Here is a 27,099-nt window from a genome sequence, read left to right as displayed (position 1 = left end):
GTACTGAATAAACCACCTCAATCTATTTATGTATGAAGAATTTGGTAACTATAGATAACCACAACAAGCCCCATAAGACTCTAAATAATAGTGTTACTATTTATATTATTATAGTGCTTAAAAGGTACATTATAGAAATGGGTAATATATTTACATGCCCGAGTGTAGTCTTCCTCTAGTACCTTTAAGGGCACCTTCAACATGGGTGGGCATATATTCATCCATCACACATCTAAACCCGAACTTCACATATGCCCATGACGTCATTCCACACTATTCTCCTGGTGCAGCGACTATGGTGCAATGGTGGAGCACCTGCTTTGTACGTAATAGGTCACAGCTGCAGCACTGGTATCAGTGCTTTGCCCTGTCGTACGTTCAGCAGTCTTGTTCCCATATCGTGGCACAAAAAGAATTGATGGAGAATATGAGCAGGGGGAGCTGTGTGACACATGGCTCTAGTTTGGAATAAGGGTTGGGGAAGTTGTGTGTACTCTTCCCTAAGCAACTCCTGCTACCTCTGTCCTTTTCAGTGCCAAAACTAAACGGCACAAACTGTGTCAGTGAATTGCACAAACACCGTTCATTACAGCATTTTTTTGGAAATTATAAAGTTTAGGTCTGGGGTAGAAACCCTCAGACAAGCCTCTCTGTTTAGCCCTTGGGACACTTCCCAGGCAACACTCCTCACCACCCTGCTCTATTTTTGCTTGAATGTGTCCTTGAAGTATGACAGTGCCTCTTGCATGCCTGGATAGAGACTGGAGAGAGGTTTCTGTGGGCAGGCAGAAACCACTGACTTTCGCATGGCTCCAATGCAGCCTACTCTCCTATGGGTCACATCCAATGCTCTGCGTACAGATGGTTCCACTGTAGATTGTTCTGCCCATTGTCTGCCCATGGCTGGCATGTGACCTCCATAGGTTGACCATGATAGCATGTCACCTTCAGGCTGAGAAAGGTTCCCCATCCTGACTTAGGAAAAGCAGTCCCAATTAGCACGTCAAGATCACTGGTTGTGGGATGTGTTTCCTCTTCTCCCATCTACAAGCCTTGGTGCCCCAATGCCCCAAGTAGGCATAAAATGGGAAAGAGCCAAATTAGACATGCAGCAGTACGTTTCCATTTGTTTCCATTTGCACAAGGACACCATCTTACAGCATTTGTGTTGACTTGCACCGTGCCATCAAAGCCTGCTAGCTATTTTAAGTTGTATAGAGAGGCTGGGTAGACCATAAGCAGCAAAATTAGTTCTATTTATATTTTAATTACTATGATTATCATATATTAGTTAGGCTTCTAGAATCAGCTCCTGCTAATTGGCATTCTATACCACTGGGAAAATTAAGTCAACCATGTTCCATTGTGTATTTAACTCATGACTATATATATATATATATATTCCAACCTTCTCCAGTTGAGAAGATAAAAATGTCCTTGTAACCATTAGCACAGGACTCCACAGAGCTTTGCATGAACAAAAACTTCCTTTAATATTGTCTATAGAAGGCAAGCTGACACCTTGAAATTGCTGCCTGGCAGCACAAGCTCAGAATTTAGGCAGCCAAATTGAATTCAAAATAATTGATATACCTCTGACCCAGACAGAAGCGAGCATTTACCAGCTCCTGTGTTTTATTTATTGTCAAGCTATTTCATGTGCTATATTTAGGCACTTCGTTTCAGCTGCCTTACATGCAGCAGAAGTGACATTTGGATTCTAATCTCTCAGCAAAGTATTCAGATCTTGAGTTTCTAAAATTAGCTCTGAAAGAGAACTAAATTAAAGAGCTAGATAGCAAATCCTTGTTCTTCTTGACCCTCATGGCAGGTATTTTCAATTTGATCAAAATAGGCAAGGGGAAAAATGATTATATAATGGCAAATAAATCTTCATAAACTATATATTTATAATACACTATGTATATATACTATTGCTCCTCAGTGAATGACCCTTCTACTTTATTTTATCTAAATTATTCACCATATGTAAATATAGCACCTATTTGCTTATATCTGTGTAATAGTTCAGTAGCAGAGAATTGGAATTTAAATTAATGAACTCACTGTCACAAATGTAATTTTTTGAACTACTGACAATATTTTGAAAACTTTCAACACACAGTCTTAAAACTTAGTTGTTCTTTGAATTCTAATCCTCCTCCTAATTGCTGACATGACTATAAATGAAAAGGCTGTTGTTACTTATATTTATTCATATAAAATCCACTGCTAGTTCCACAATTCCTTTCAAAAGAATCCCTAATTTTGCATAAGCAAGCCATAAAATATACCTTGCTATTATGAATGGATGTTCGCACTAACATCTGGGTTTCTCTCATTTCTCTTTTATAAAGGTATGAATCCCGATTTAAACAGAAGCTTCTTGAATATACGGATTCCAACAACATCGCTTCCCTTTTCCTTACAGCTGCCAATCGTTGGCTGGAAGTTCGGATGGCAAGTACATCGTCTGTCATTAAGTTTATATCAATGGCAGTAGATGGTTTGCTTTATCATGGGAATTGCTTAGGATTGCCAGTTTTTTCCTGGTAAAGGCTCCTGTGTCTTTAACAGTTGCATAACAACCAAATTCTCAGTTGCTAAAGCTCAATAGGTAAAGCTTTATTATTATCCTGCTTGCCAAAGAAGTCTTAACTTCTGCTTGTTGCACATCAGTTAAATGGATCAAGACCATTATAAGAAGAAAAACTGACAATCCAAATTTGGCTTTAGTTAATACCATTGCAAATGGTCTCTGTAATGCAGAGCTGGGAGTCTTTTTCAACCCAATGGCCACCATCTCTCATGGGTATCTTTCCAGGTACTGCATGCCAGCAGTGGGAAGCACCATATCCAAAAGGGGATGAGGCCACAGTCAAAAGTGGGTGGGATCAAAGTGCAAACCCCCCCCCACACACTCATCCGCATACCATTCACACAAATCCATCCTCACCCCATCAGTATGGACACTCCATTCGTGCAAACGTGTCCAATTACTCTACAGGGTCGAAGTATTATACAGTACTCACCTCAAGATTATCCTCTATAATTGTCTCAATACTTGGCCTGGTCAAAAGATCCTTTGCTGACTGCCAAATTTTAGAACCTGACCAGCCTCAGTAAATCCAAAATTACTGATTCTGAAGTTTCAGAAATAGTTAAAATATTGCTATCCCCTTGTGTGCTATGATGATTTTTATTACTTTTTTTTAAGGAGTATATTGGGGCATGTGTAGTGCTCATTGCAGCTGTTGCTTCAATTACGAAATCTCTCTACGATAACCTCTCTTCGGGTCTTGTAGGCTTGGGATTAACCTATGCTCTGATGGTAAGTAAGTTAAAGAGGAGAGGCTCCAGTCAGGTGTTAAAGTTGACATTTAGTCTGCATTGGTTTCTGAAAATATGCAGCATAATACAGGCCTAAGCATTTAGGTGTCTCAGGCTTAGCAAACTGGCAGCTGGTGGCCAAACACTGCAATCATAAAAATTAGCTGGGGTAAATTTAAAGTGTATAATATCCCAATAGTTTTATTCCCACTAATAGTTTTATTCATAATAACTGACAGACGTTTGAGTGGCCTAGAAGGGGGGTTTTCAAATGGTCGTCCACTAATAGCCTGTGAGCTTCATTCAGGTAGTGTGTGGCATGGCTGTAAAAATTAAAATATAAAATTAAAATTAAAAACCATACAGAATCTTTCACAGCACATTACAATTGCTACAACAGGCAGGAAAAAAATATAAAGTGGTCTGTCAAGACCTTCTGCAATTTTGAAGTGGATCGTGGAAGGGTGGAATTTGGGAACTACTGATCTACAAGACTGGCATAGTAGTCAAATATTTAGACTTCTGGACAAATGGAAGCTGTCATTTTCTTTCACGGGAGCAGACAGTGACAACTTTGAATAATTTGAAATGTTGGTTATGAGATCCTTCCTACATTCTATACCAGTTCCAGACACATATCGTAAATATTTATTCTAGGTCTCTAACTATCTAAACTGGATGGTTCGCAACCTGGCTGATATGGAACTCCAGCTTGGAGCTGTGAAAAGATTCAACGGCCTCATAAAAACTGAGGCTGAAAGTGATGAAGGGCTGTTGTGTGAGTATGGTGCTGTATAAGTTGTAGAAAGGGCTTGGTAATTGTTTAATTATTCCCACTTAAGTCTCATTAATAGCCATGAACCTTTAGAGAACTATTTTTAAAGAAGCATGAGCTTTTAGCTAACCAGTTTTCCACATATTATTTTTGTTTTGATTGCAGCCCCAGCACAAATTCCTCAGAACTGGCCTGACCATGGTGAGATTCAGATACAGAATCTATGTGTACGCTATGACAGTACTCTGAAGCCTGTGCTAAAGCATGTCAGTGCCCACATCTCTCCTGGGCAAAAGGTAATACAAATGATCACTCAGAGTAATGACTTTAGCTGTCAAAAACCCATGAAAACTATATTGTTGAGAGCAGAACCATTTCTTATTTATTCCAGAATACCGTCCCTATTTTAAACAAGTTGAAACAATGTACAGTGGTACCTCGGGTTACATATGCTTCAGGTTACATATGCTTCAGGTTACAGACTCCGCTAACCCAGAAATAGTACCTCAGGTTAAGAACTTTGCTTCAGGATAACAGAAATTGTGCTCCAGCAACGTGGCAGCAGCAGGAGGCTCCATTAGCTAAAGTGGTGCTTCAGGTTAAGAACAGTTTCAGGTTAAAAATGGACCACTGAGACGAATTATGTGCTTAACCCGAGGTACCACTGTAATCTCTCCCCCCCCCCCAAAAAACCCATTGTTTTGATGTTCATATAAATGTTTCCTATATTTACACTTTGGCAGCTGGATCCTAAGTGTGTTTAACTGAAGTAAATCTCACTAAGATGAGTAAAGTATGCTCTCAGGTAACCTTGCATAGGATTGCAGTTGTAAAGTCATGCGTACATCTTCCAAGCCAACAGTATTATACAAGGAGATCTGATACCCAACAGAAATACACACAGTTTTATAAAAAGGGTTTATAAATCAAATCTCTGAGTCAAATTTGTAACCTTCCCACCCCTGCACCCTGCCGTCATCGTGGGCATAAGAAATTGAAACTTTAAAAATGGGAGGCTTGAAATAGCTTCAGTAGCCCTGTTTTCAAAGTTTTTAGATCTATCCTTTTTTCTAAAGTCATTAGGTGGATGCATACTGCAAAGCAAGATCCCTCTCACACACAGACACACTGAATTGGATGCAAACTGGAGGTGTAAGGTGATGATTTTGGCCAATTCCTCTTGCAGCCTCTACTGCTGCCTCCCACTGTTCTGGAGTCTACCCCAACCCTATGGAACAGTTTTCAGGGGGCTGGAGGGAAAAGGAAGAATCAGTGAAAATTGCTACTCTGCCCATTTATGTCAAGCATGAGCAGAATTCCACTGAACACAACTCTGGATCCAACTCAGCTTATGGAGCAGTAAGCACTGCTAGTAATGTAACTGTACCCCAAGCTGATCATAAATTATCTGTCTTCTCAAAAAACAAAAACAAAAAAACCCTTCTAGTCTGCCATTCGCACGTTAGCATTACTTACTAGTGCTTGGGGCAATCACTCTGTAGCTGTGTTTCCCTTTCTACTGAATTAATATTTTCTTTGCTATTCCCATTATAAAACTGGTTTATTTATGATTTGCAGATTGGCATATGTGGCCGAACAGGCAGTGGGAAATCATCCTTTTCTCTTGCCTTTTTCAGGATGGTTGACACCTTTGAAGGTAAAGCTACATTTGTACACATCAGGATGAGTTACTGTTAGTTTCATTTGTATCTGTGATCCTCCTGGCTCCATTTCAAAAGAGGAGAGCACATCTCCTTTTCCAGTTCCTGCCACACCCATTTCCCAAGCTGACATAAAATACTATTTGACTTGGCTCTTTGCTATCTCCGACACAATACAGCAGAGCAAGGTGGTGATTCCCCCCCCTTTTTTTTTACACAGACTTACTGGTAAAAAGTTTGCTTTCTGCATGGTAACTTACATTTCAGCATGCTTGTACTGTTAAATATAGCTGTTTTTACTGATGTCAGTGGTAAAAAAAAATCAATTTTCTGCAGGTGATTGTAATATTTGAAAATATTGCAGATTATTATCTGTGTATGTAAAATGACCTCCGTGTGAGTTGAGCTCCATCTAGTGGTTGAAAGCAAAAGCCCTGCTCCAGCTAGAACTTTCAAAGTCTCTTCTTGTTTGGAACTTGAGGGTTCCAAAGAAGGGAGCAATGATTTTGCCTTCAGCCACTAGGTAGAGCTCAACTCCCATACTCTGAGGTCAAATTTTTACATGTACGGAAAGCCCTTTTGCAGGTAACAAACCAAATGGCCTTATTCATTATGAGAATCCAAGGTTTTTCTGGCTAAGTGACATACTTAAGAATATAAGAACATGAGAATAGCCTGCTGGATTAGGCCAATGGCCCATCAAGTCCAGCATTCTGTTCTCATAGTGGCCAACTGGATGACAGTGGAAAACACAATAGCACTTTCCTAGCCTGTGGTTTCCATACTGCCTCCGACCATAGAGACAGAGCACTGACATCATGACTGGTAGCCACTGGTAGACCTCTCCTCTATGGTTTTTTTGTCCATCAACTTATATGGCTTTAGAAGAGGAGTAAAGCCATCTAATTTGGTGGCCTCCCGTAAGAGCAATTCCATAGGTTAACTGCAGCTTGCATCCAGATACATAACAGCCACTTATTTCATTTAGATGTAGGCATTATAACCTGGGTGCCTAAATTTCAAATCCTATATATCCATTAACCTACAGTGAAGTAAAGAGGGTTTAAGATGCTATACCTATAGTGGCATCCTGAGTGAGATGAATGAGGTATATTGCTTTCTGGCCGACTGCTTGAGATACAGCTAGAAAAATTAGCCATGTGATGAAGCATATGAACACCATTCATTTTTTACAAACAACCCACAGGAAGGATCATTATAGATGGCATAGACATTGCCAAGCTTCCCTTACAAACACTGAGATCCAGGTTGTCAATCATTCTCCAAGACCCCATTTTGTTCAGCGGAACAATACGGTAAGTGTTATAATCATCATGTAAGTAATTAGGCACGTTCACGACTATGGCCTGCACTATCTGTCACTGTTTGCAATTTGCATGAATTGCTGTTGCAAAAATCACTGCTGGCTGCTGCTGGGACTTGCTGTTCCATCTCTCAAAAGGCAAAGCGGAATGTCTTCTATAAGAAAAGGAGCCAGAATAATAATGGTTCAATGCATTATTGTTTTGGGTCCTCCCTGGGTCCAGAAATCACAATTCACTGGAAAGGAATTACAGAAAAGACAATTGCGATATTTCTAGATGGATCCCTCCATCCCATTCTTTCAGTATGTTATGGTATACTGCTGGATTTTAACATGAAAATATGTGGCTAATTACTTGCTGTGTTTACCTGAACACAGCACAAATGATTTATAACACATGATGGTCTATTTAACCTTTCCCAATGATTTTTGTTACTTGGGTTACTGCAAGGCATGTACAATATGTATGTTGTTTAGGCGTGTCCGACACTTTGTGACCCCATAAACCAGAGCACGCCAGGCACTCCTGTCTACCACTGCCTCCTGCAGCTTGGTCAAACTCATGATGGTAGCTTCGAGAACCCTGTCCAACCATCTCGTCCTCTGTCATCTCCTTCTCCTTGTGCCCTCAATCTTTCCCAACATCGGGGTCTTTTCCAGGGAGTCTTCTCTTCTCGTGAGGTGGCCAAAGTACTGGAGCCTTAGCTTCAGGATCTGTCCTTCCAGTGAGCACGCAGGACTGATTTCCTTAAGAATGGATAGGTTTGATCTTCTTGCAGTCCATGGGACATAGTCATAGTAAAAAACAAAACAAAAAAACCCACCCATGGTTCTCTTGCCAGACTGGCAATAATTTGTGCCCTGTTCTTTAAAGTGCATAAGATACCAAGGCAATCATTACATGTGGCTGCTTACCTCAGGTGTCAAAAAAGCTAAATGGCTTGATGCTATTTAGTTGCTTTTCTTTTTTCACAGATTTAACCTGGATCCAGAAAAGAAATGCACAGACAGCATGCTGTGGGAAGCTTTGGAAATAGCACAACTGAAGCATGTGGTGAAAGCTTTACCTGGTGGGCTAGGTAATAACTCCTTTACCTCTGAGGAAATCCAGCATTAAAAATATTGCTCATTGAAGTTAAGCTGCATAAAGGTAAAGGTAAAGGGGACCCCTCACCATTAGGCCCAGTCGTGACTGAGTCTGGGGTTGCAGCGCTCATCTCGCTTTATTGGCCGAGGGAGCCAGTGTACAGCTTCCGGGTCATGTGGCCAGCATGACTAAGACACTTCTGGTGAACCAGAACAGCACACAGAAACGGCGTTTACCTTCCCGCTGGAGCGGTACCTATTTATCTACTTGCACTTTGACGTGCTTTCGAACTGCTAGGTTGGCAGGAGCAGGGAACGAGCAACGGGAGCTCACCCCGTCGTGGGGATTCGAACCGCCAACCTTCTGATTGGCAAGTCCTAGGCTCTGTGGTTTAACCCACAGTGCCACCCGAGTCCCAGGCGTCCCAGCTGCATAGTATACCTTTATTGGAAGTGAAAATGTAGAAAATACATTATACGTGATGCATTTATTTTTTCTGTCCTGCTTTGATCTTGGTCAAACTGGTTTTCAACATTTCTTCTGCACTTCAAGAAGATTCCAGGAAAGACTTAAAATGAACTGATTCACATGTAACATTAAATCCATGGTCTAGTGCAGGGTTTGGAACTGGAACCACCCAGTGGGCCATATTGTTATCTCTCTCACTCCCCATGGGCCAGATTTAGCATGTGGATGGGGCTGCCCTGACAGTCACTTGGCATCACAATGATGTCAGGCGACCCTGTTTTGTATTAAACTGTGTGAACAAATGCACAGGCCACAAAGCACTCTGCAAGACCCAAGTGCTGGCAATCAGCCGGGTGAGGGCAGGTGGGCATGGCTTGACCATAGTGGCCTCACAGACTAAATGGGGAGACCTGGTCAGAAGTAACACACAAGCCTGAATGAAGGAGGCACTCAGAGATGGCTTGTCTCCACCCACCGCCACAACAGGTAGGCTCACATGATGCGGCTGTAAAGACTTAGATAGGCAGAGGAGACTCCACCCTAGTTCCTTCTCTCTCGGCATTTGGCTTCTTTCCCACTCTTCACTGTTTTTGAAGCACTACTTTGTTTTTCCTCTTACCATTTCTTCCTCTCAAGTTCTTCCCTGCCATTTCCTCTGCCTGAGCATGGGGCTCATAGAGAAAGGCCATCTGTCTAAAGAGAAAACAGTACACAAAGAGAAGTCATAAGACTGGTGGGGTGCAGGTCCAAAGGTGCTGCTCCCCCGCTACCTCAACAATTACTGTTGGGTCTTAAGGCATGTTGTCACAGGGACCCATATATTTTCACAGATTTCCTCTAAATATTAATTTTATTCCAATCAGATGCCATTGTCACAGAAGGTGGAGAAAACTTCAGCCTGGGGCAAAGGCAACTGTTCTGCTTGGCTAGGGCCTTTGTACGGAAGACAAGTATCTTCATTATGGATGAAGCCACAGCATCAATTGACATGGCAACTGTAAGTTTACAAATGACATGTCCCTGAAAAGGAAGCAAAATTGTTAATTTCTTTGTTTTTTTAATTAGGTAGTTTGCAAACAATGTTTCTCTTTATGCATGTGTCTAAATTAACAAAAATATTTGTTAATCTGCTTATGTAGGAAAATATTCTTCAGAAGGTTGTAATGACTGCATTTGCTGATCGAACTGTGGTGACAATTGCAGTAAGTATTGTATTTTGCTGCTGAGATGCTTTTTTTGAAAGTGTTATACAATTTTTAATACACCTGTAACATTATCATCAGCTTGGTCTGTTTGCTCTTGCTTCTAAAATGAGAAAATTCCTTTAATTTTCAATCAATTATATTTCACACATCTGAATCAAGATAATTCTTCCTCCCATAACAAAATAAAATGTTGCCAATAAAATATTATTATTTTTAACATTTCAGGGTGTTTATAGCCATAAGATGTTTTTGTTTTAATTCAGGGAAACTCTTTGCAACAAACCAAAATGAAAATAGTCAGCTGTTGTCCTGGGGACTGCCCAGAAGAGATTCTTGCCTTGGGATTTCTACAAAGCTCTTTCCCAGCAGCAGTTCCCAGATGTCTTGCTTGTGGTTTTTGTGTTTCTCAGCTAGCATGAACTGGGAGCACCATCTGGGAAAACTACATAGAACCCACATGTAGCCTTTTTTATACTGATCATGACCTGCTATTACCTATTAACTATTTCAGCAGGTGGCATTCTGAAATTGTAGGCTTGAAGACCAGTATTTCTGTGGATAAGAGCTAAAAAAAATTTTTTTTTAACAAAATCACTTTCTGCCACGGCTCGGGGGAGGGGGGGTCACCATGCCAAGGTGTTTACAGTATGCTCAACAACTTTTAACATACAGAATGGGGACAGAGGATGTTGAGCATAAAGAGGGCTAAAAATGAAGGATTCTTTTAATTTATTCCCTCACGTTGTGACTATGAAACAGTTAAAATACAATAAAGAAGGGAGAGATGCTTCAAACCGAGTTAAGAAGTAGATTTTAAAAGAGAGAGATCAAGTCACATTTCACCTAAAGCTTAAAAGAGAGGGAGCCAACTGAATCTAGCAAGAGAGTTCCACAACAGAACTTTGTTGCTTCTAGAGTAACTGTGCCTTTGTGGGTGGCAAGATTGGTTCATATGACAGGAAGCAGTCCTATAGACATTCTGGCTCCCTATTAGGGCTTTTCAGGTAAAAACCAGCACAAATTATGCCTGAAAACAAATGGAGAGCCAGTCCAAAAAGAAGCTTTGTGGCTGCCTTGATCAATGAAGTGCTATTTACATTCCAATGAGCGAAGAAGTTTTTGGCAGAACTGAATCATTTTTTTCCTCATACTGTACTTGTATTTTCTAATAATCTAAAAGTATATCTATCACAGATGGTTACATATATAATTATAATTCTCATCCTATCTATTTCATTATTATTTTTTGTAGCACCGGGTGCACACCATTCTTAATGCAGATATGGTTATTGTAATGAAGAGAGGAGTTATTCTGGAATATGACAAACCAGAGGTTCTTCTGGAACAAGAAGACAGTGTGTTTGCTTCTTTTGTCCAAGCGGACAAGTAAATATAAATAAATTAAATATTTGCAAGTGCAATTTTATTATCCATTTTATAATTCAGTAAATTACCTGTAAATAAAAAACAATTTAATAATATAGGGCTGTCTCTTCATTGGGGGGGGGGGGACCAAAAATGGTTTACCTCTTATGTATGAATACATTGTCCTGCTCTATGAATTTCTTCAAGCAGTCGATTTTTAATAATTATTGCTTGTTTTTGTTTATTTAACCTGATTTATACCAAAGCTGTGTCACAGTGGATCAAACTATTACAAGAACCACTAAGGTATAAAATTAAGTTTAAACAATGAGGCTTTTAAATAAAGGAACACACCCACCCCTTATCTGAACGTTATCATTTTCGATAATACCATATCCAACCATCATTTTCTTATCCCTAAACTGTATCAACAACATGTCCTTATGTGACCCTGTCATACAGATATGCAACACAGGTTAAGTGGACAATGGAAAACAGTATAAAAATTAAAACAGCCTCACAATCAAAGGAGACAGCTCCTAGGAACCTTGTCTTGTACACTCGTATGATTTATGCACCTGTTTCATTGACCACATGCAGACCAGGAGTCGGGATGGCATGGGTGAGCATGTTTTCCAACTACATGTTCAATGTCACACTGAAAAGTGTTTCAATTAATCCATCAATCAATGGGTGTAGTACTGTTCAGGGGTGGAGGGGAAGTATTAACAATTTCCCAGGTACAAAATATATTATAACCAGTGCTGGGGAACTGAACTATCTCTGTAACATAAATAGAACCTTGAGGAAAATCATGTGGGACACTACACAACAAATTAGTATTTCATACACAGGCACTGAAAATCAACTGTGTAGAGAGGCTGAAAGAAGCAATAAAAGTAACATAAATGGCACCCTCTCTGAGCAAGAACCACAGGACACTGGGATGATAGCTTCCCTTGCAGTGTGTGCCCATCTGCTCCAATATCTGAATCAACCATGCTGATCCTCCGCAAAGCTAAGATTTATGCTCTTGTGCTGATCAAAGCAAAAAAACAAAACCCTGTTTGAAACTGACACAATGAAGCATTACAAAGCAAATTCTAAGGAAGAGTTACCTTCATCCTAACCTCACCCTCCAATTAGTTCATACTGAACAACCTATGTAATATTTTGAAAATACTGCCCCAGAAGATTATGACCACAATTAATTTCATCAAGATCTAAGCACTTATATAATCTAAAATAAGTTAATGATGTGTTAATGACTAAAAAAACACAATTGAGTAGCATTCAACATTTATGGCTCACAGTAAACCCAATGAAATTACTGGACCTGATTAACACTTAGCTGAAGGCAAAACCCAATATGTATATCCTGCTAGATTATATATATTGCAGACTATTAATATTGTGCAAGAACCAACAAACTTCTAAAAGGCCAAACAACCTCCAATAATATAAATTCTTCTAGGAGATACAGCAATGAAAGTCTGTTGCTTCAGTGCTAAATCACAGTTTACTATATTCTAATATTTAAAAAAAATGTAAGCTGTTGAAAGTAGGTCTGATGCACTCTCAAAAATAAATATTCTATAGTAAAATAAGGCCGAGTTACTTATGTACCTGTACAGGTGGTGATGTTAAGTCTAATAAATTCTAAATTACCACAGGTAACAGAGCACTGCACAAATTTATAACAGAAGATTTATGCATAAAGACAGCCCCATATGCAATTAAATACTATTTTCTATCTCCCTTTGGGGGGGGTGCTTCTTAATGCCCTGCAAAGTACTTCAATGGATATGTCCATAGGCGCCGACTCCATGGGGCCTGAGGGGGCCCGAGCCCCCTCAAAAATTCGTTTGGGGGGGCTCTGCCCCCCAATAATTTAAGAACATTATTAGTTATATTATGCTTTGTAAAATCACAAAATTATGTTGGTATTTTTTATTTTCCTTGTTTGACGATAGTTACCTTTTAAAATACATTCAGTAATGAGTTAAAACAAAGCCACTCCCGATCTAGAGAGGGGGTGGGGTTGCGGGCTCTCGACCCATCAACAATCTCACGGGGCTGGTGTCAGCCCCGCGAGAAGCGGGGATTCCCCCTAGCTCATTAATATTCACCGTCCACGGCGGCAGCCAATCGGCTGCCGCAAAGGGCGGGCCCTCACAGGTTCACTTAAGGTCAGGGCAGCCCGGGGCTCGCCCCTTTCGTTCCCCCAGCTGCAGCGGTTTGGAGGTCTTGGGCCCCCCCCCTATATTTTTTATAAGTCGGTATGGGCCCCCGCCCCCTCAATATTTTTTATAAGTCGGCGCCCCTGGATATGTCTAATGTTAACTGTTTTTACCTTACTTGGAGTATATCTGTGTGCTTGGTATATAATCTTAAAATATCCCTTCAGTGAAAGATGAAAAGAAGTGCCTGAACACTTAAACATCTCAGCAGTCCCAAGGACACTAAAAATAATCAAGTAGCCAGAGAAAGCTCTTGAACTTTACCCAGATCTTCTGTTCAGGAAACGGTTGTGGAGAGCTTGGGCAAACCAATTACCAGTTATAATGGGAACTGTAACATTTGTTAAACAAGGAAACTAGCATTTGCACATCAAGTGACTGGTGCATAAAGGCAGGCATGTGCACGCACACGCACGCGCGCGCGCACACACACACACCCTCCTCTAATGTTCATTTTAATGAAGTTCATTCCCTCTGCTTCTGAGACCAAATGGAATAAGAGAGCACCAACAAATGAGCAAATATGCCACAACCTCCCTTTCCACGTTAATCTGTGTGCATTCTTCCTCTGGGTGAAATACTAGAAAGGGGTAGGCACTCCTCCACTCTGTCTAGGTCATGGGTGAGGAGCCTCCAGCCCACAGCCCAAATTTGCCCCAACACCACATGCACCTGCCCCACACACCTGAAGTTATATGTGACATCAGTTGTGGGACAGGTGACATAGCTGAATTTGCTAGATGACTGAGTTCCCTATGAAGAACTCAACTGTGTGGTTGATCCCTGAAGAAAGCAGGGCTGAGGTGATCTCTGAAGTGATCAGCTGCACAGCTGAGTTGATGGCCTCACTCTTGCTGACCTTGTCTAATCCTCTTTTAAGACATCCAAGTTGGTGGCCGTCACTACACCTAGTGGAAGTGAAGCCTGTAATTTAACTATGTGCTGTGTGAAGAAAAACTTTTTATCTTGTCTCCTGGCTCTTCCAACATTCAGCTTCATTGGACTGCCCTGAGTACAGTGATACCTCAGGTTACAAACACTTCAGGTTACAGACTCCACTAACCCGGAAATAGTACCTCGGGTTGAGAACTTTGTCCCAGGATGAGAACAGAAATTGTGCAGCAGCAGCGTGACAGGAGGCCCCATTAGCGAAAGTGCACCTCAGGTTAAGAACAGTTTCAGGTTGAGAACAGACCTCCAGAACACATTAAGTTTATAACCAGAGGTACCACTGTATTAGGGAACAACTCTATCCACACCATATCTAATCTCATATACCACTTACTCACCATTTCTCAAAATAAAAAGCCCTAAATATTGTTACATTAGAGAAAAATTGCTCCAGACTTCCTCTCTATTCTGCACTGCAGTGAGTGGCTGGTATTGATAAATAAGAGGCAGCTTATCTGAGCAGGTGCACTCAGCAAGAGTTCTAGGGCTCTTTGCATATGAACACTTGATCCCTCCTCCCCGTCCATCCATCATGGCAGCTAGGAGGATGGGGATGTTTCACCTGGGAAGGACAAGGTTAAGGGGAGGAAGGCAGTGGTCTTCAAAGATTCACTGCTTCTGCACCAAGCAAGGGCCTGGTTTAGGGAAGCGTAGGGAAGCTTTTAATGTTTAATAGATTATCGTATTTTAATATTCTTTTGGAAGCCACCCAGAGTGGCTGGAGAAACCCAGCCAGATGGGCGGGGTATAAATAACTTATATGATGATGATGATGATGATGATGATTATTATTATTATTATTAAACATAAGACGCTGCCTTGTACCACGTCAAAGCCACGGCCTAACTATCTCAGTAATGTCTACACTGGTTGGCAGCAGCTCTTAAGGCTTACAGCCAAGACACTCCCCAGCCGCACCTGGAGACGCCAGGGACCGGACGTGGGACCTTTCTCTTGCAAAGCAGTTAGCTGCTGTGCCAGGGCCTTGCCTAGGTGAGCGCCCAGGTTCTGTGCAACCCCGTGACCCTATGATCCCTTTTGTGCGCCCTGCTCCTTCGGGCCTTCTTGTGACTGCGCCGCCCTCCCACCATAATGGGTCTCCCTTGCGCCACAGCGCCCCCTGGCGAGCGTTCCGGAGAGTCAGGTTCCCAAGCGCCTCTGAACGCGCCTCCTCCGCTGCCGCCGGCTTCTCCAAAGCCGGCAGCTCAAGGCAGGCAGGCGATCCCGGCTTGCGGCGGGCTGGTTGGCTGCGAGAGCGAGCGGCGGAAAGCCGCCGCCTTTGCAAAAGCCGGCGAGGGCTGTGATTGGCGTGCGCAGCTGGGGGAGCGCGTCGGGCTTGCAGAGGCGGGCGGGGAAGGGGAGTCGGCCAGGGCAGGCGGAGGGGCGGCGAAGGAGGCACAGCGGCAGCAGGAGCAGGAGCGATGACTCCCTCCGACAGCGTCCCTGCCGCCACAGCCCCGGGCCGGGGGCTGTAGGAGGAGAGCGCAGGCCAGCCATGCTGTCCAGGAAGGGCATCATCCCGGAGGAGTATGTGCTGACCCGGCTGGCCGAGGATGTCCCGGATCCGTCCCGCTACCGCGCCCGGGAGAGGAGGGCCCGCTTCGTGGGCAAGAACGGCGCGTGCAATGTGGCCCACAAGAACATCCGCGAGCAGGGCCGCTTCCTGCAGGACGTCTTCACCACGCTGGTGGACCTCAAGTGGCGCCACACGCTCCTCATCTTCACCATGTCCTTCCTGTGCAGCTGGCTGCTCTTCGCCATGGTCTGGTGGCTCATCGCCTTCGCGCACGGGGACCTCGACCAGAGCACCCGCCAGCTCCACCTGCAGCCGGGCGCCGCCGCCGACGGGGGGGCGGAGGACTTCGTGCCCTGCGTGACCGACATCCGCTCCTTCACGTCGGCGTTCCTCTTCTCCATCGAGGTGCAGGTGACCATCGGCTTCGGCGGGCGCATGATGACCGAGGAGTGCCCCGCCGCCATCCTCATCCTCATCGTGCAGAACATCGTGGGCCTGGTGATCAACGCCATCATGCTGGGCTGCATCTTCATGAAGACGGCCCAGGCGCACCGGCGCGCCGAGACGCTCATCTTCAGCAAGCACGCCGTGATCGCGCTCCGCCAGGGCAAGCTCTGCTTCATGCTGCGCGTGGGCGATCTGCGCAAGAGCATGATCATCAGCGCCACCATCCGCATGCAGGTGGTGCGGAAGACGGCCAGCCCCGAGGGGGAGGTGGTGCCCCTCCACCAGATCGACATCCAGATGGAGAACCCGGTAGGGGGCAACAGCATCTTCCTGGTCTCCCCGCTCATCATCTGCCACGTGATCGACAGGAACAGCCCTCTGTACGACGTGGCCCCCGACAACCTCCACCACCACGAGGACCTGGAAGTCATCGTCATCCTAGAAGGGGTGGTGGAAACCACGGGCATCACCACTCAAGCCAGGACGTCCTACTTGGCCGACGAGATCCTCTGGGGACAAAGGTTTGTGCCCATCGTGACCGAAGAGGATGGGCAGTACTCGGTAGACTACTCCAAGTTTGGCAACACTGTGAAGGTGCCCACCCCAAGCTGCACTGCCAGGCAACTGGAGGAAAACCAGAGCATCCTGGACAGCATCTCCTTGTCACCTAGGGGCACTATTAGGAAAAGGTCTGTCAGGTTAAAGCCCATGTTTTGCATATCCGATGAACCTTCCTGACACATCGATTCAGCTCCTGTATCAGACACAGCAAGCAAACAGGGGACCCCAATGTGTTATTCAGATTGTGGTTCCACAAGGTAGGTAAGATATCGTTTGGTGCAAGACAAATGTGTGATTCAGGACATCTAAGGAAAACTGAGCTTGAATCATCTCCCTTTGACTTTCTTATTTATTTGCACAAACACTTGGAGAGGATAAACAATCTGAACAGAAAGTCTCATTTTTTGAGAAATCATTTTCTATGTATTAAGTTGTATTATTTATCCATAGATTTGATATGTTTTTAACTCTTATTATATACAAGCATCTCAGTTCCAGTACAGTAGTAAGTTAAGTAGGCTTAATAATAAAGAAATAACTTATTAGTATTTATGATAAAGAGAGAGGCTGCATACACAAGGGTGCCTGTTTACACTGCAGTGCTTTATGTCTTAAATAATTATTTAATTTAATCCATAAATAATATTGCATGGTTTATTTTAATTGCACTGAACTAGGTGATGTATAATCTTCACTGGCACTCGTTAACTTTGTAATTAAATTCAACTGGAATTAAGTTAATGCCAAAAATATTAGACAATAATAAGATATAGTAGTTGCAGGTGGGGGTTGCAAACAGGAAAATGAAATGTCTTAAGTGTGTTTATTACTCTGTCACATCCAGCCTCCAAATCCTACATAACCTTATAAGCTTTTTATTAGTGCTGCCTGCTACTGAAATTGTAGGCGCATTCAGTTTTGACTCAGTTTAATTTGGACTAAGGAATTAGATCAAACTCAGCACCCAATATTGATCCTTCTGACGTGAATAAGTAGAATGTCATTTTAAAATAGTGGACATTTTGTACAAAAATACTTTCTAAGATGATTTCTAATGTAACAGACAAATAAATAACAATATGCAAGCAGTATATTTACACACTCTGTACCCTTTAAATTCAAACCATATTTGTCGATAAATGGCAACAGCAAGATAAAGCCATTTGCTGGCAACACAATTTGCTTGCCTGCCTGTGATAACAAATCCAAACCTTCATGTGACAGCATCATCTATAAACTTGCAGTAATGTTCTTTGTTTTAATAGAGTTAGACAATACAAAAGACAGCCTAGTAGAGAGAGTGTCATTCTACGGCTTTGGATACCCAGGAACAAATCTCCACTTACCCATAGGGTTCGCTGGATGACCTTGGGCCAGTCAATACTTTCAGCCTCACCTACCTCACAATGTTGCTGCAAGGAGAAAAGAAAAGAGAGAACCATTTGTACAGCGTTGAATTCATTGGAGGAGAGGCAGGATATAAAGAAAGTACATAAATTCTTATTGCCACTTATTTGGTACTGATTAATGGGGACAGCTCAGTGACTGCTAATAGAAAAATCACACTGAACCTAATTGTGGCATTTACCACACCAAAAATGATAATGGATCTCAACTGACAATCAGAGACTAAATCAGTAAATGCACTTAGATTTTAACTAATTTAATCCAAATAGATGCAATCAAATTAAATCAAAATTCTTCAAACTGATCTTATTTAAGTTACTCGACTGAGTGACTATATCGAGTTATGGATAATATATGTATTAATCAAAAAGGGGATATTACCTTATTTTACCAAATAAAACAGTGTGGGAAAAGGAACTGTAATTCCAAATGTAAAGTCTTAAATGCATGTTACATGAGCATGTATGTACCTTTTAATACATTTGCATGCTTTTAAGATATTTGCTACACAAGCAAGTGTGACATAGCTGTTCAGCCTCTGCACAATATCTAAACAGAAACAGTATGTGGCATGGAATAAAGCAGCAAAACAAAGTTAATGGTTTTATATTCTGGTAACAGAAAAATTAAAACTACACATATTTTTTTTAAAAAAACCAGTAGTTCTCAAATGCCTGTTATTATGATCACATTGTTTAATACAGTTGAGGATTGTTTTGATATCTCACCTTTATGGTTTGCTACATCTGTGTAATTTCTTCCAGCAATGTAAGTGCTCTTAATCTCCCATATGATCTTTACAGCCTGCCTCTACTTCTCCTTGTTTAATTGTAAAAATGCCATACAGATTTTGTTGATTTCAAATGAAATAAAATTGCTATCACTCCCTAAAGTGCCCTTATTCAGCATCAAAATGATGTTTGTAAGGTATACTGAAATGTAGCTTTAACATCTAGGCTGCAATTCATTAACCCAGAACACTTGGGTTTAAATTTATTTTAAACTGCTGATTGGGACAAAACAGGTTGTAATCTAACTGCACCTGTTTTGCCAATTTGTGGAATTGGTTTGCATGCTGAGACACTAGGGAGGTTGCCTTTAGTGGTACTCTAAAATGTAAGAGGTTGCTGTATTGTTGCTGAGTTAAACAGTGAGATTCTAAAACAGATGCTAAATCAAGCATGTGATATAATTCTCTCATAGGTCTGGATGAGGATGTGCATGAGCCTATTCATGCAACTTTTTGTATCTCCACTTGCTTGAGGAAATCTATATATTCATAGATTCCCTTTGTTCTGTGTATCATTAGCTGGGGAACACAGAAGCAGAAATTTAGAATAATTGCTCTCGGGGCCCAGTGCTACTGAGGCTGTCATTGCAAGAGACCTGGCTTTGTATATTTGCAGAATGACAGATGGCCAAAGAAATGGATAGTCAAAAATATTATGACAGACAGGAATGACATTTGGGTCATTGCTGAATTTAAAATTTCCATTCTCTTCCTGTCATATTTTAAAGAAAAATGCAAAACTATAATGACAAAATATGTTAATACACATCTTGCTTCCCTTTGTTAACAAATAAGTTGATAACTTTAGGCTGCTATCAGATATACACTTACCTCGGAGTAAGTCCCACTGAAATCAATGGGGCCTACCTCTGAGGAGATATGTGTAGGACTGCCCTGTTAATTAAACAGCAATAAATTTATTCCTTATGAATTCTGGTTATGTGTATTCCTTGGGTTCTTTATTTGAAGTCTTAATAACAATATATTAATCCTATTCCTCCCTATGCACACTTATTCAAGGTTGTTTCCTTTTCCCCCATAATATCAGAGGTATCATTGAGGAAAGCAAGTAGATAGTCAAACCATCTCTCCCCAAATGTTTCAGGTCATATGTTGTGATTTCTCAGGGGTGCCTTCTCTGCCTTGCCAACTCCCTAGTTCTGTACCAGGTGTGAGGAGCATTCAGTCTTCCAGATGTTGATGAACTACAACTCCTGCAATCCCTGCTTATTGGCCATGCTTGCTGAAGCTGATGGGAGTTGTAGTTCAGCAGTTCTGAAGGGCCCAAGGTTCCCCGGACCTGTTTTACATGCTCACAATATAGGTTGGGGCTATCATTCCTTCACCTCTACCACCTATACAAATCACTGAACATTCTTTCAGGGTTAGGAAGCAATTCCTAACTGATCTACAAGTGGATATTGCTACATGCCAAAATGTAAGCCCCACTCACTATGCCTAAGTAAGTAGCACAATTGTATTCAATGTGCAAATGCAAATTAAAGCCAAGGGAGAAGGCTGTGGTATTGGTATGCTGACTTTGGTCAGTGGAAAAGAAAACTTGGATAACAGGGTTGTTTCAGCTAGGTCATTCCATTAGGTGGAGTAGGATTAGTTGCCTTAGATTTGGGATGTCATAAATGGGAAGCAAACAAAGTTATTTATTACTGTTGCCTCGGATACTGTGCACCTTGATGGGAGGAGAGTGCCATTCGCTGCTCTCCTTCAGGCAGCAAAATGATTCTAGCCAGACCTAGAATGAGAGCAGTTGTTTTGGCGTGCGAGATGATTGTGGACACTGAGCACCTGTGAAGGATACTTATAGAGAGAGGCATTAGTGCTGGTGAATAGATTTTGTCACACTATATAAGGACTGGTGATGAAGGATATTTTCAAAAGCTGCTCACAGGGACTTCTCCCTTCAAAACTAATGATTTTGAGAGAAGAATAAATACAGCCCATGGGTATCTTCTGGGTGAAGGGTTTGGCCTTCATAGCCATTTACACAGAAAAATATTAAAAGGAAGGAGCCAAGTTTTTCCCCATATCCCTTGTCCCAACATTTCCCAAGCCTGACTCCTCCCTTCTCCTTCAGATAATTCTGGGCACCAGCTCTTGTCCTCCTTAGTTCAGGTATTAAAAATCCACTAGCACCCCATTCCTGATTTCTGGGGCTGCTGCAGTCAAAGCTCAAATGGCAGCAACAACAGATGGGTTCCTTTTCCACTTAATTCAGCTCATAACCTGCATCAATCCAATCCATAAGACATATTCACAAAACCCCACAGTGTCCTTTCACATGTCCAGTGGGGAAACTGGTCATGTGAATCCACCCTTACACTGTTTAATGTGTTGTGTTTCTACAGTTAGCATCTCTTTCTCCCCACCCCACCCTGGTCATTCAAAGTATTACTTTGCTGTAGCTCTTGTAACCTTATCAATTAGCTCAGTCCACAACCCAGTTTAAGGCATACTCACCATCTTAGTTCCGTGTAAAGATGTACCTTTTTCTTCTGTTATGATGGCTTCTGTATTCTTAACCAGCTTAGTGATAGAAATTGAACAGAGGGCGTATTTGTCCTGAAACATCAAAGTGCTGTCAGCACAAAAGGTGGCAAATCTACGAAGACTACCCCTGGCCCATTAAAAAAAAAAGTCAACATGCTTTTCAACTCCAATTCTGTACACAGTTACACAGGAGTGAGTCCCACAGAACCTGGCACTAAGTACTTCTGAGTAGACAGGCACAAAGTTGCACAGTTAGTTGATTATTATTATTATTATTATTATTATTATTATTATTATTATTATTATCAGAATTGATTCAGCCACATTTAGACCAAAATTATTTTAAATCCAGACCTTCTGTGGGTTGTTGATCAGCTTGGTTTATTCCTGAACTTACTGGGCATGCAAAGCCCCTGTAGAAAGCCCCTGAACTAGGGCATTCAAAGCCCCTGTAGAAAGTTTGGATAAATGCAATTATAAATAGGTTTTATTGACTCAAATGCCCAAGTATCACATCTCTGATAAATATATCCTCTAAATGTAATGGGAACATGTCAAAGAAGGAAAGAAATATCAAAAAAATGTGCTTCAAATAAGATTGATTTAAACATCATTCTGCCCTAAGGTTCTAAGAAATGGCATGCAATTTGAATAAGAAAAATGGTTTGGAATATACCATCTCATGCTAAAATGAGAATTGGATCACATAACTTTTCATTCATTTCAAATTAATGGTCTTTTAAATGCAAGCCACAAATATGCTTTGAGGGATGTTCAGTGATTCATATTAACCTAATCTGAAAAAGCAATACAAATGCCATTGCAAGAAAGCACTAGACAGTGGTTTTATGAAATGTGGTTCTGATGCCAAAAAAGCGCACACAAATATAAATGTAAAATTAATTTCACACAGAAATAGGGTTGCCACTTCCTTTTTTCCTGTGCGAAACGTTGCAACTGAGCATGAGACGCTTAATCTCAGGGTCATGGGTTTGAGCCCCCCATTGGGGAAAAGATTCCTGCATTGCAGGGAGTTGGACTAGGTGAGCTTCGTAGTCCCAACTCTACAATTCTATGCTCTTTGAAGCTTCTCTCATCACAGCATTTGCATGCCTGTTGATTTTGCATTTCTGTCTATGATGCACCTGCTAAATGCAAGAGTCCTGGCAGCAGGAGGGATAGGAGCAGTCCCACCAAAACCTCACCCCCCCACCCAATGGGTTAGTAATTAAGGGACTAAAAAGAATTCCAATGAGGAGAGGCAAACACAATATAGGCAAAGTTATATCAGTTTTTCATCAGCTTCTCTCAGTAAAGAAAAAAATGAGCTTTTAAAATCCCAATATAATGAAAGAAAAACCCAAGCTTTGCTACACTATAACTCTGTATCCAGGAAGGGTGATATATATCCAAGGAAGGGGGCTTGTGGAAACAGATCTCATTTCTAGATTGTGTATTTGAAAGCAAAAAGTGCTGTGTGAAATGTGGGGTGATCAACAATACCCACATCCAGCACCTAAGGCTGAAGACGTGGGCAGTGCCAAGGAGAAGATCAGCTATGCCAACTCTGACAGCACTAATCTATTTGGAGTGTAGGGAACTGAATCCAGGCCTATCTGTTCTCCCTGTTGACAGCAGCAACTGTCCATTTAGTTCTGCTGCTGCAAAGATCCTCATGTACATTAGATACATACTTCAAACTAGAAGCGTAACTTGCCTTGATCCGTTAGATCAAGAGTGGGGCAAAAGATGGACAGTTAAACTATGCTTGGCAAAACAAGGCAGAATCTGTTGCTCTATCCTGCATACCTTATAACAACACCATGCAGAGGACCAGAGAACATCCCTCCTCTGAAAGATCTACAGTGGTACCTCAGGTTACAGACGCTTCAGGTTACAAACTCCGCTAGCCCAGAAATAGTGCTTCAGGTTAAGAACTTTGCTTCAGGATGAGAACAGAAATTGAGCAGCAGCGGTGCAGCAGCAGTGGGAGGCCCCATTAGCTAAAGTGGTACCTCAGGTTAAGAACAGTTTCAGGTTAAGAACGGACCTCCGGAACGAATTAAGTACTTAACCCGAGGTACCACTGTATATGGTTGACTTTGCATTGCACAACTGTGTGAGGATAGGCATGAGTCACCTGTGAACAATGAAGAGTTTCTCTTCCTCCAAGCAGAGGGGATAGAATGGAATCTAGGGCGCAACAGCACAGGGACTCCCATTGCATCAGAGCTGGCAACCTTGCTATCAGTCTGTTGAGCTCCGGCCTCAACTCAGAGGCTTAGAGCAATAGGTAAAGGTAAAGGGACCCCTGACCATTAGATCCAGTCGTGACCAACTCTGGGGTTGTGGTGCTCATCTCGCTTTATTGGCTGAGGGAGCCGGTGTACAGCTTCCGGGTCATGTGGCCAGCATGACTAAGCCGCTTCTGGCGAACCAGAGCAGTGCACGGAAATGCCGTTTACCTTCCCACTGGAGTGGTACCTATTTATCTACTTGCACTTTGACGTGCTTTCAAACTGCTAGGTTGGCAGGAACAGGGACCGAACAATGGGAGCTCACCCTGTCGCGGGGATTCGAACCGCCGACCTTCTGACCGGCAAGCCCTAGGCTCTGTGGTTTAACCCACAGAGCCACCTGCGTCCCTTATAGAGTAATAGTTGGCATTTAATTGTTGGATCCTTAAAGCTGCAGAAGTTTGGAACCAGTGCCATAAAGGCAAATCTGGCACCTCAGGAGCCCTTGAATGAGTAGCCAAGACAGATTAAATAATGAGAAGTCAGATTTGGTATGGCCTTCACAAGGCAGAACATTTAGGAGAAAACTGAACACATTAAAAGTCTGTGTCCTTCGCTGTGCAGCTCCTTCACAGCAATATTTCAGCTCTGCTGGAACAAGCTGAAAATCTGCCAATGGAGGAGGAGCTGATTGAGGTGTCAGCACACACACACAAAATAAGCAGGAGAATTTTGGCTTCACAGAATTCAGCAAGACTTCCATTATTGCTTGCTTCACTAAAGACAGCACTTCTGTGAAGGGCAGGAGGGAAATTCACAACTACTTGCCTCCTCATGAGTTACCAATGCGAAGAATCCAGGTTCAGTGAAATAAGATCATGGTTGTTCAAGCCTTTGGTATGTCCTCAAGAAGATCTCCATGTCAGAGAAGTGCCTGCCTTCAGTGAGCTGTCTCTTGGTAGCCTACTGGGTAGTACTAATAATATATAATAAACACAAGGCTTGTTTATTACATAGCATCACTCAGTTTTTATAACCGTCTTTTATTGTATCTTTTATTGAACTGTTGCCTGCATGCTGCTTGTTTTAGTACTGAAAATATCCCCACAAAGGTATTTGCTCATAGTAAAATCATGCATTTGGACATTTTATATAAATTTTATTCCTGGACTGCAAGGTTCCAGTGCAGGTTCCTTCCACTTCCTGCATATGAAATATTTTCATAGTATTTTAGTGAAAGAAAATCATGAGGTTCAGAATAAAGGGACTCAAGAGTTTGAGGCTGCTGTTTTTATCTTGATTATTTCATCATTTATAGAGCATTGGCTGCTAGTTGCAAGTCTTAAAAGCAATACAAGAAAACAAAACTATTTTCTTGATCTATATCTTCTTGAACAGATTTAATGCAACCATCAGCCTGTGAACCAGATACAGCCCTTGGGTATTATTATTATTATTATTATTATTATTATTATTATTATTATTATTATTTGCCTTAGAGGCTCCACAGAAATCTTTTCAGGCTGTAAGAGATTTCCTACTAATGTTTAAAATTCTGAAAGAGAGTGCCATCTAGCGGATTTCCCCTCCATTACTAACATACTACCATAGAAGAAGTGGAATCAGTGAAAGTTCTACCTCCCTTGGAGTTCGAAATGGCGCAGAGACTATCCTAAATGGAAAACAACTACCCTGAAGCATGCCTTACTGAGGCAAGCATCATTCTGGGGGACTAAAAATTAGGCAGGGCAGACAATGGAGAGAATTTTCAAGCAATCCTTGCACTCTGAGCTATGGCAGCTTTGCTTCAGGGGAAAACTATTTGGGAGAGCCAGTTGGCAAATTCAAAGCAGTAAACGTTTAATGGACTCCCTCTATGATTCTGTGTACTATTTTTGATTCAGTAGCAAGATGGGATACATGTTACTAAATGGCATGTCCTGTCCCAGACACAGGCTATTAAAAGACAAGAAGAGATCGAGAAGGAATTTATGGAGATTGCAAGCTTCATGAATCTTCAGATGAGGGGAAACTGCAAACACCTATTCAAAGAGTGAAGCATGGTCAACTTTTAAGGATGCTAAATCAGGTGTAGTGCCAGATTGAGGTATTTTAAATCAGCTACTTTCTACTTGCCTTTCAAAAAACAAGGATGGGCATGTTAAGAACAGGGTATGTGTTTGGAACAGGGTTCTGACCTGATATGGGTAAATGGCTGCACTTGTACGGAGATGAATCATGCCATCCGCAAACCATTTTAAAGTAATAACAGAATATCCCATTCAAATATTTAAAATCAGTTGGAATTATGCTTGTTCTTAATTCTAACAGCACCAAGTCTCTTTTAAATAATGCTCCGAGTAGCCTATGCACAATAGCGTGAAAAAAACCTAACCAATTAACATGATATGGAGTTGTGCATTTACAGGTACTTACAATTTATCAAGCTACACATACCCATTTATATGTGTAGATCAAATGCCTAACTTGCTTGAAACATCTGGAGCTAAGATAGAACATCCATTTCTATTGCAACAGTATCTTCTGATGTTATTTACTTTTACTGTATTCTGGTCCTTATTTGAAGATTAATGAAACTATTATCAGTAACCATTCTTAGCGATTCCAGAAGAACCATTGGCCTGATCCAATGGGCACTTCTTATTTTTTTACTGTAATATCTGTCACAGCACTAATGGAAACTGCCCACAGCAGGAAAAGATGTTAGCTTTTCATCACCTTTCAAAACAAAGTATTGAAATGAAAATTCCAAGAAACTGGAGAATGTTTTCAGTAGAGATTTAGATTCATTTTACCTGTTCTCACCATGAGTAACATTCAGAACTTACCAACTCCAGAATAGGTTTGCTGATAATTTTATTTATTTATAAAAGCATTTGCAAACAGACATTGCATGAAAAATATAAAGGCAGTGTACAAAAATATTGTTGAGAGTTTTGGTGGGTGGGGGGTAGGCTGTATGCCCAAGTCCGTCCTACTTCCTGGATCCCGCAATGATTCAATTGTTGGAATAACCAGGCCTGGTACTTGGCAACCTAAGTATGTGCTGCTATGGTAACAAAGGAAGTGGCTCTGTGTCAGAGGCCAAATGGGTGGGGGGCCCTACCTCAATGGTCTGTTAGTTAGAAAGCTTCTTAGCAGTGCCTCTCTTTTTTTAAGGTAAAAGGGTGCCAGTACTCACCATGAAGTTGTTACAGCATGTGCCA

At 41.8% G+C, this 27,099-nt stretch overlaps 2 protein-coding genes across 2 annotated transcripts in view; both read left to right on the top strand.

The window, feature by feature from the left end:
• Positions 1-11,333, top strand: part of ABCC8 (ATP binding cassette subfamily C member 8) — a 58,946-nt gene extending 47,613 nt beyond the window's left edge. Inside the window, exons 30-39 of the mRNA XM_081926185.1 lie at positions 2,358-2,460; positions 3,218-3,331; positions 3,988-4,108; positions 4,271-4,401; positions 5,684-5,762; positions 6,974-7,082; positions 8,066-8,169; positions 9,509-9,642; positions 9,785-9,847; positions 11,103-11,333. Of these exons, the coding sequence (XP_081782311.1) occupies positions 2,358-2,460; positions 3,218-3,331; positions 3,988-4,108; positions 4,271-4,401; positions 5,684-5,762; positions 6,974-7,082; positions 8,066-8,169; positions 9,509-9,642; positions 9,785-9,847; positions 11,103-11,240 (1,096 nt within the window). The 3' untranslated portion in view covers positions 11,241-11,333. The remainder of the gene's footprint in view (positions 1-2,357; positions 2,461-3,217; positions 3,332-3,987; positions 4,109-4,270; positions 4,402-5,683; positions 5,763-6,973; positions 7,083-8,065; positions 8,170-9,508; positions 9,643-9,784; positions 9,848-11,102) is intronic.
• A 4,233-nt stretch (positions 11,334-15,566) lies between these two features.
• Positions 15,567-20,058, top strand: KCNJ11 (potassium inwardly rectifying channel subfamily J member 11). The gene has a single exon (XM_081924230.1). It carries the CDS (start codon positions 15,902-15,904, stop codon positions 17,105-17,107), a length of 1,206 nt encoding a protein of 401 aa, XP_081780356.1. The 5' UTR covers positions 15,567-15,901; the 3' UTR covers positions 17,108-20,058.
• The last annotated feature ends 7,041 nt before the right edge of the window (positions 20,059-27,099 follow it).

Source organism: Podarcis melisellensis, assembly GCF_964234715.1.
Source record: "Podarcis melisellensis genome assembly, chromosome: 1".
NCBI lineage: Eukaryota > Metazoa > Chordata > Lepidosauria > Squamata > Lacertidae > Podarcis > Podarcis melisellensis.
Note: the sequence above shows the minus strand (reverse complement) of the source record. Positions and strands in the feature narration are given on the sequence as shown.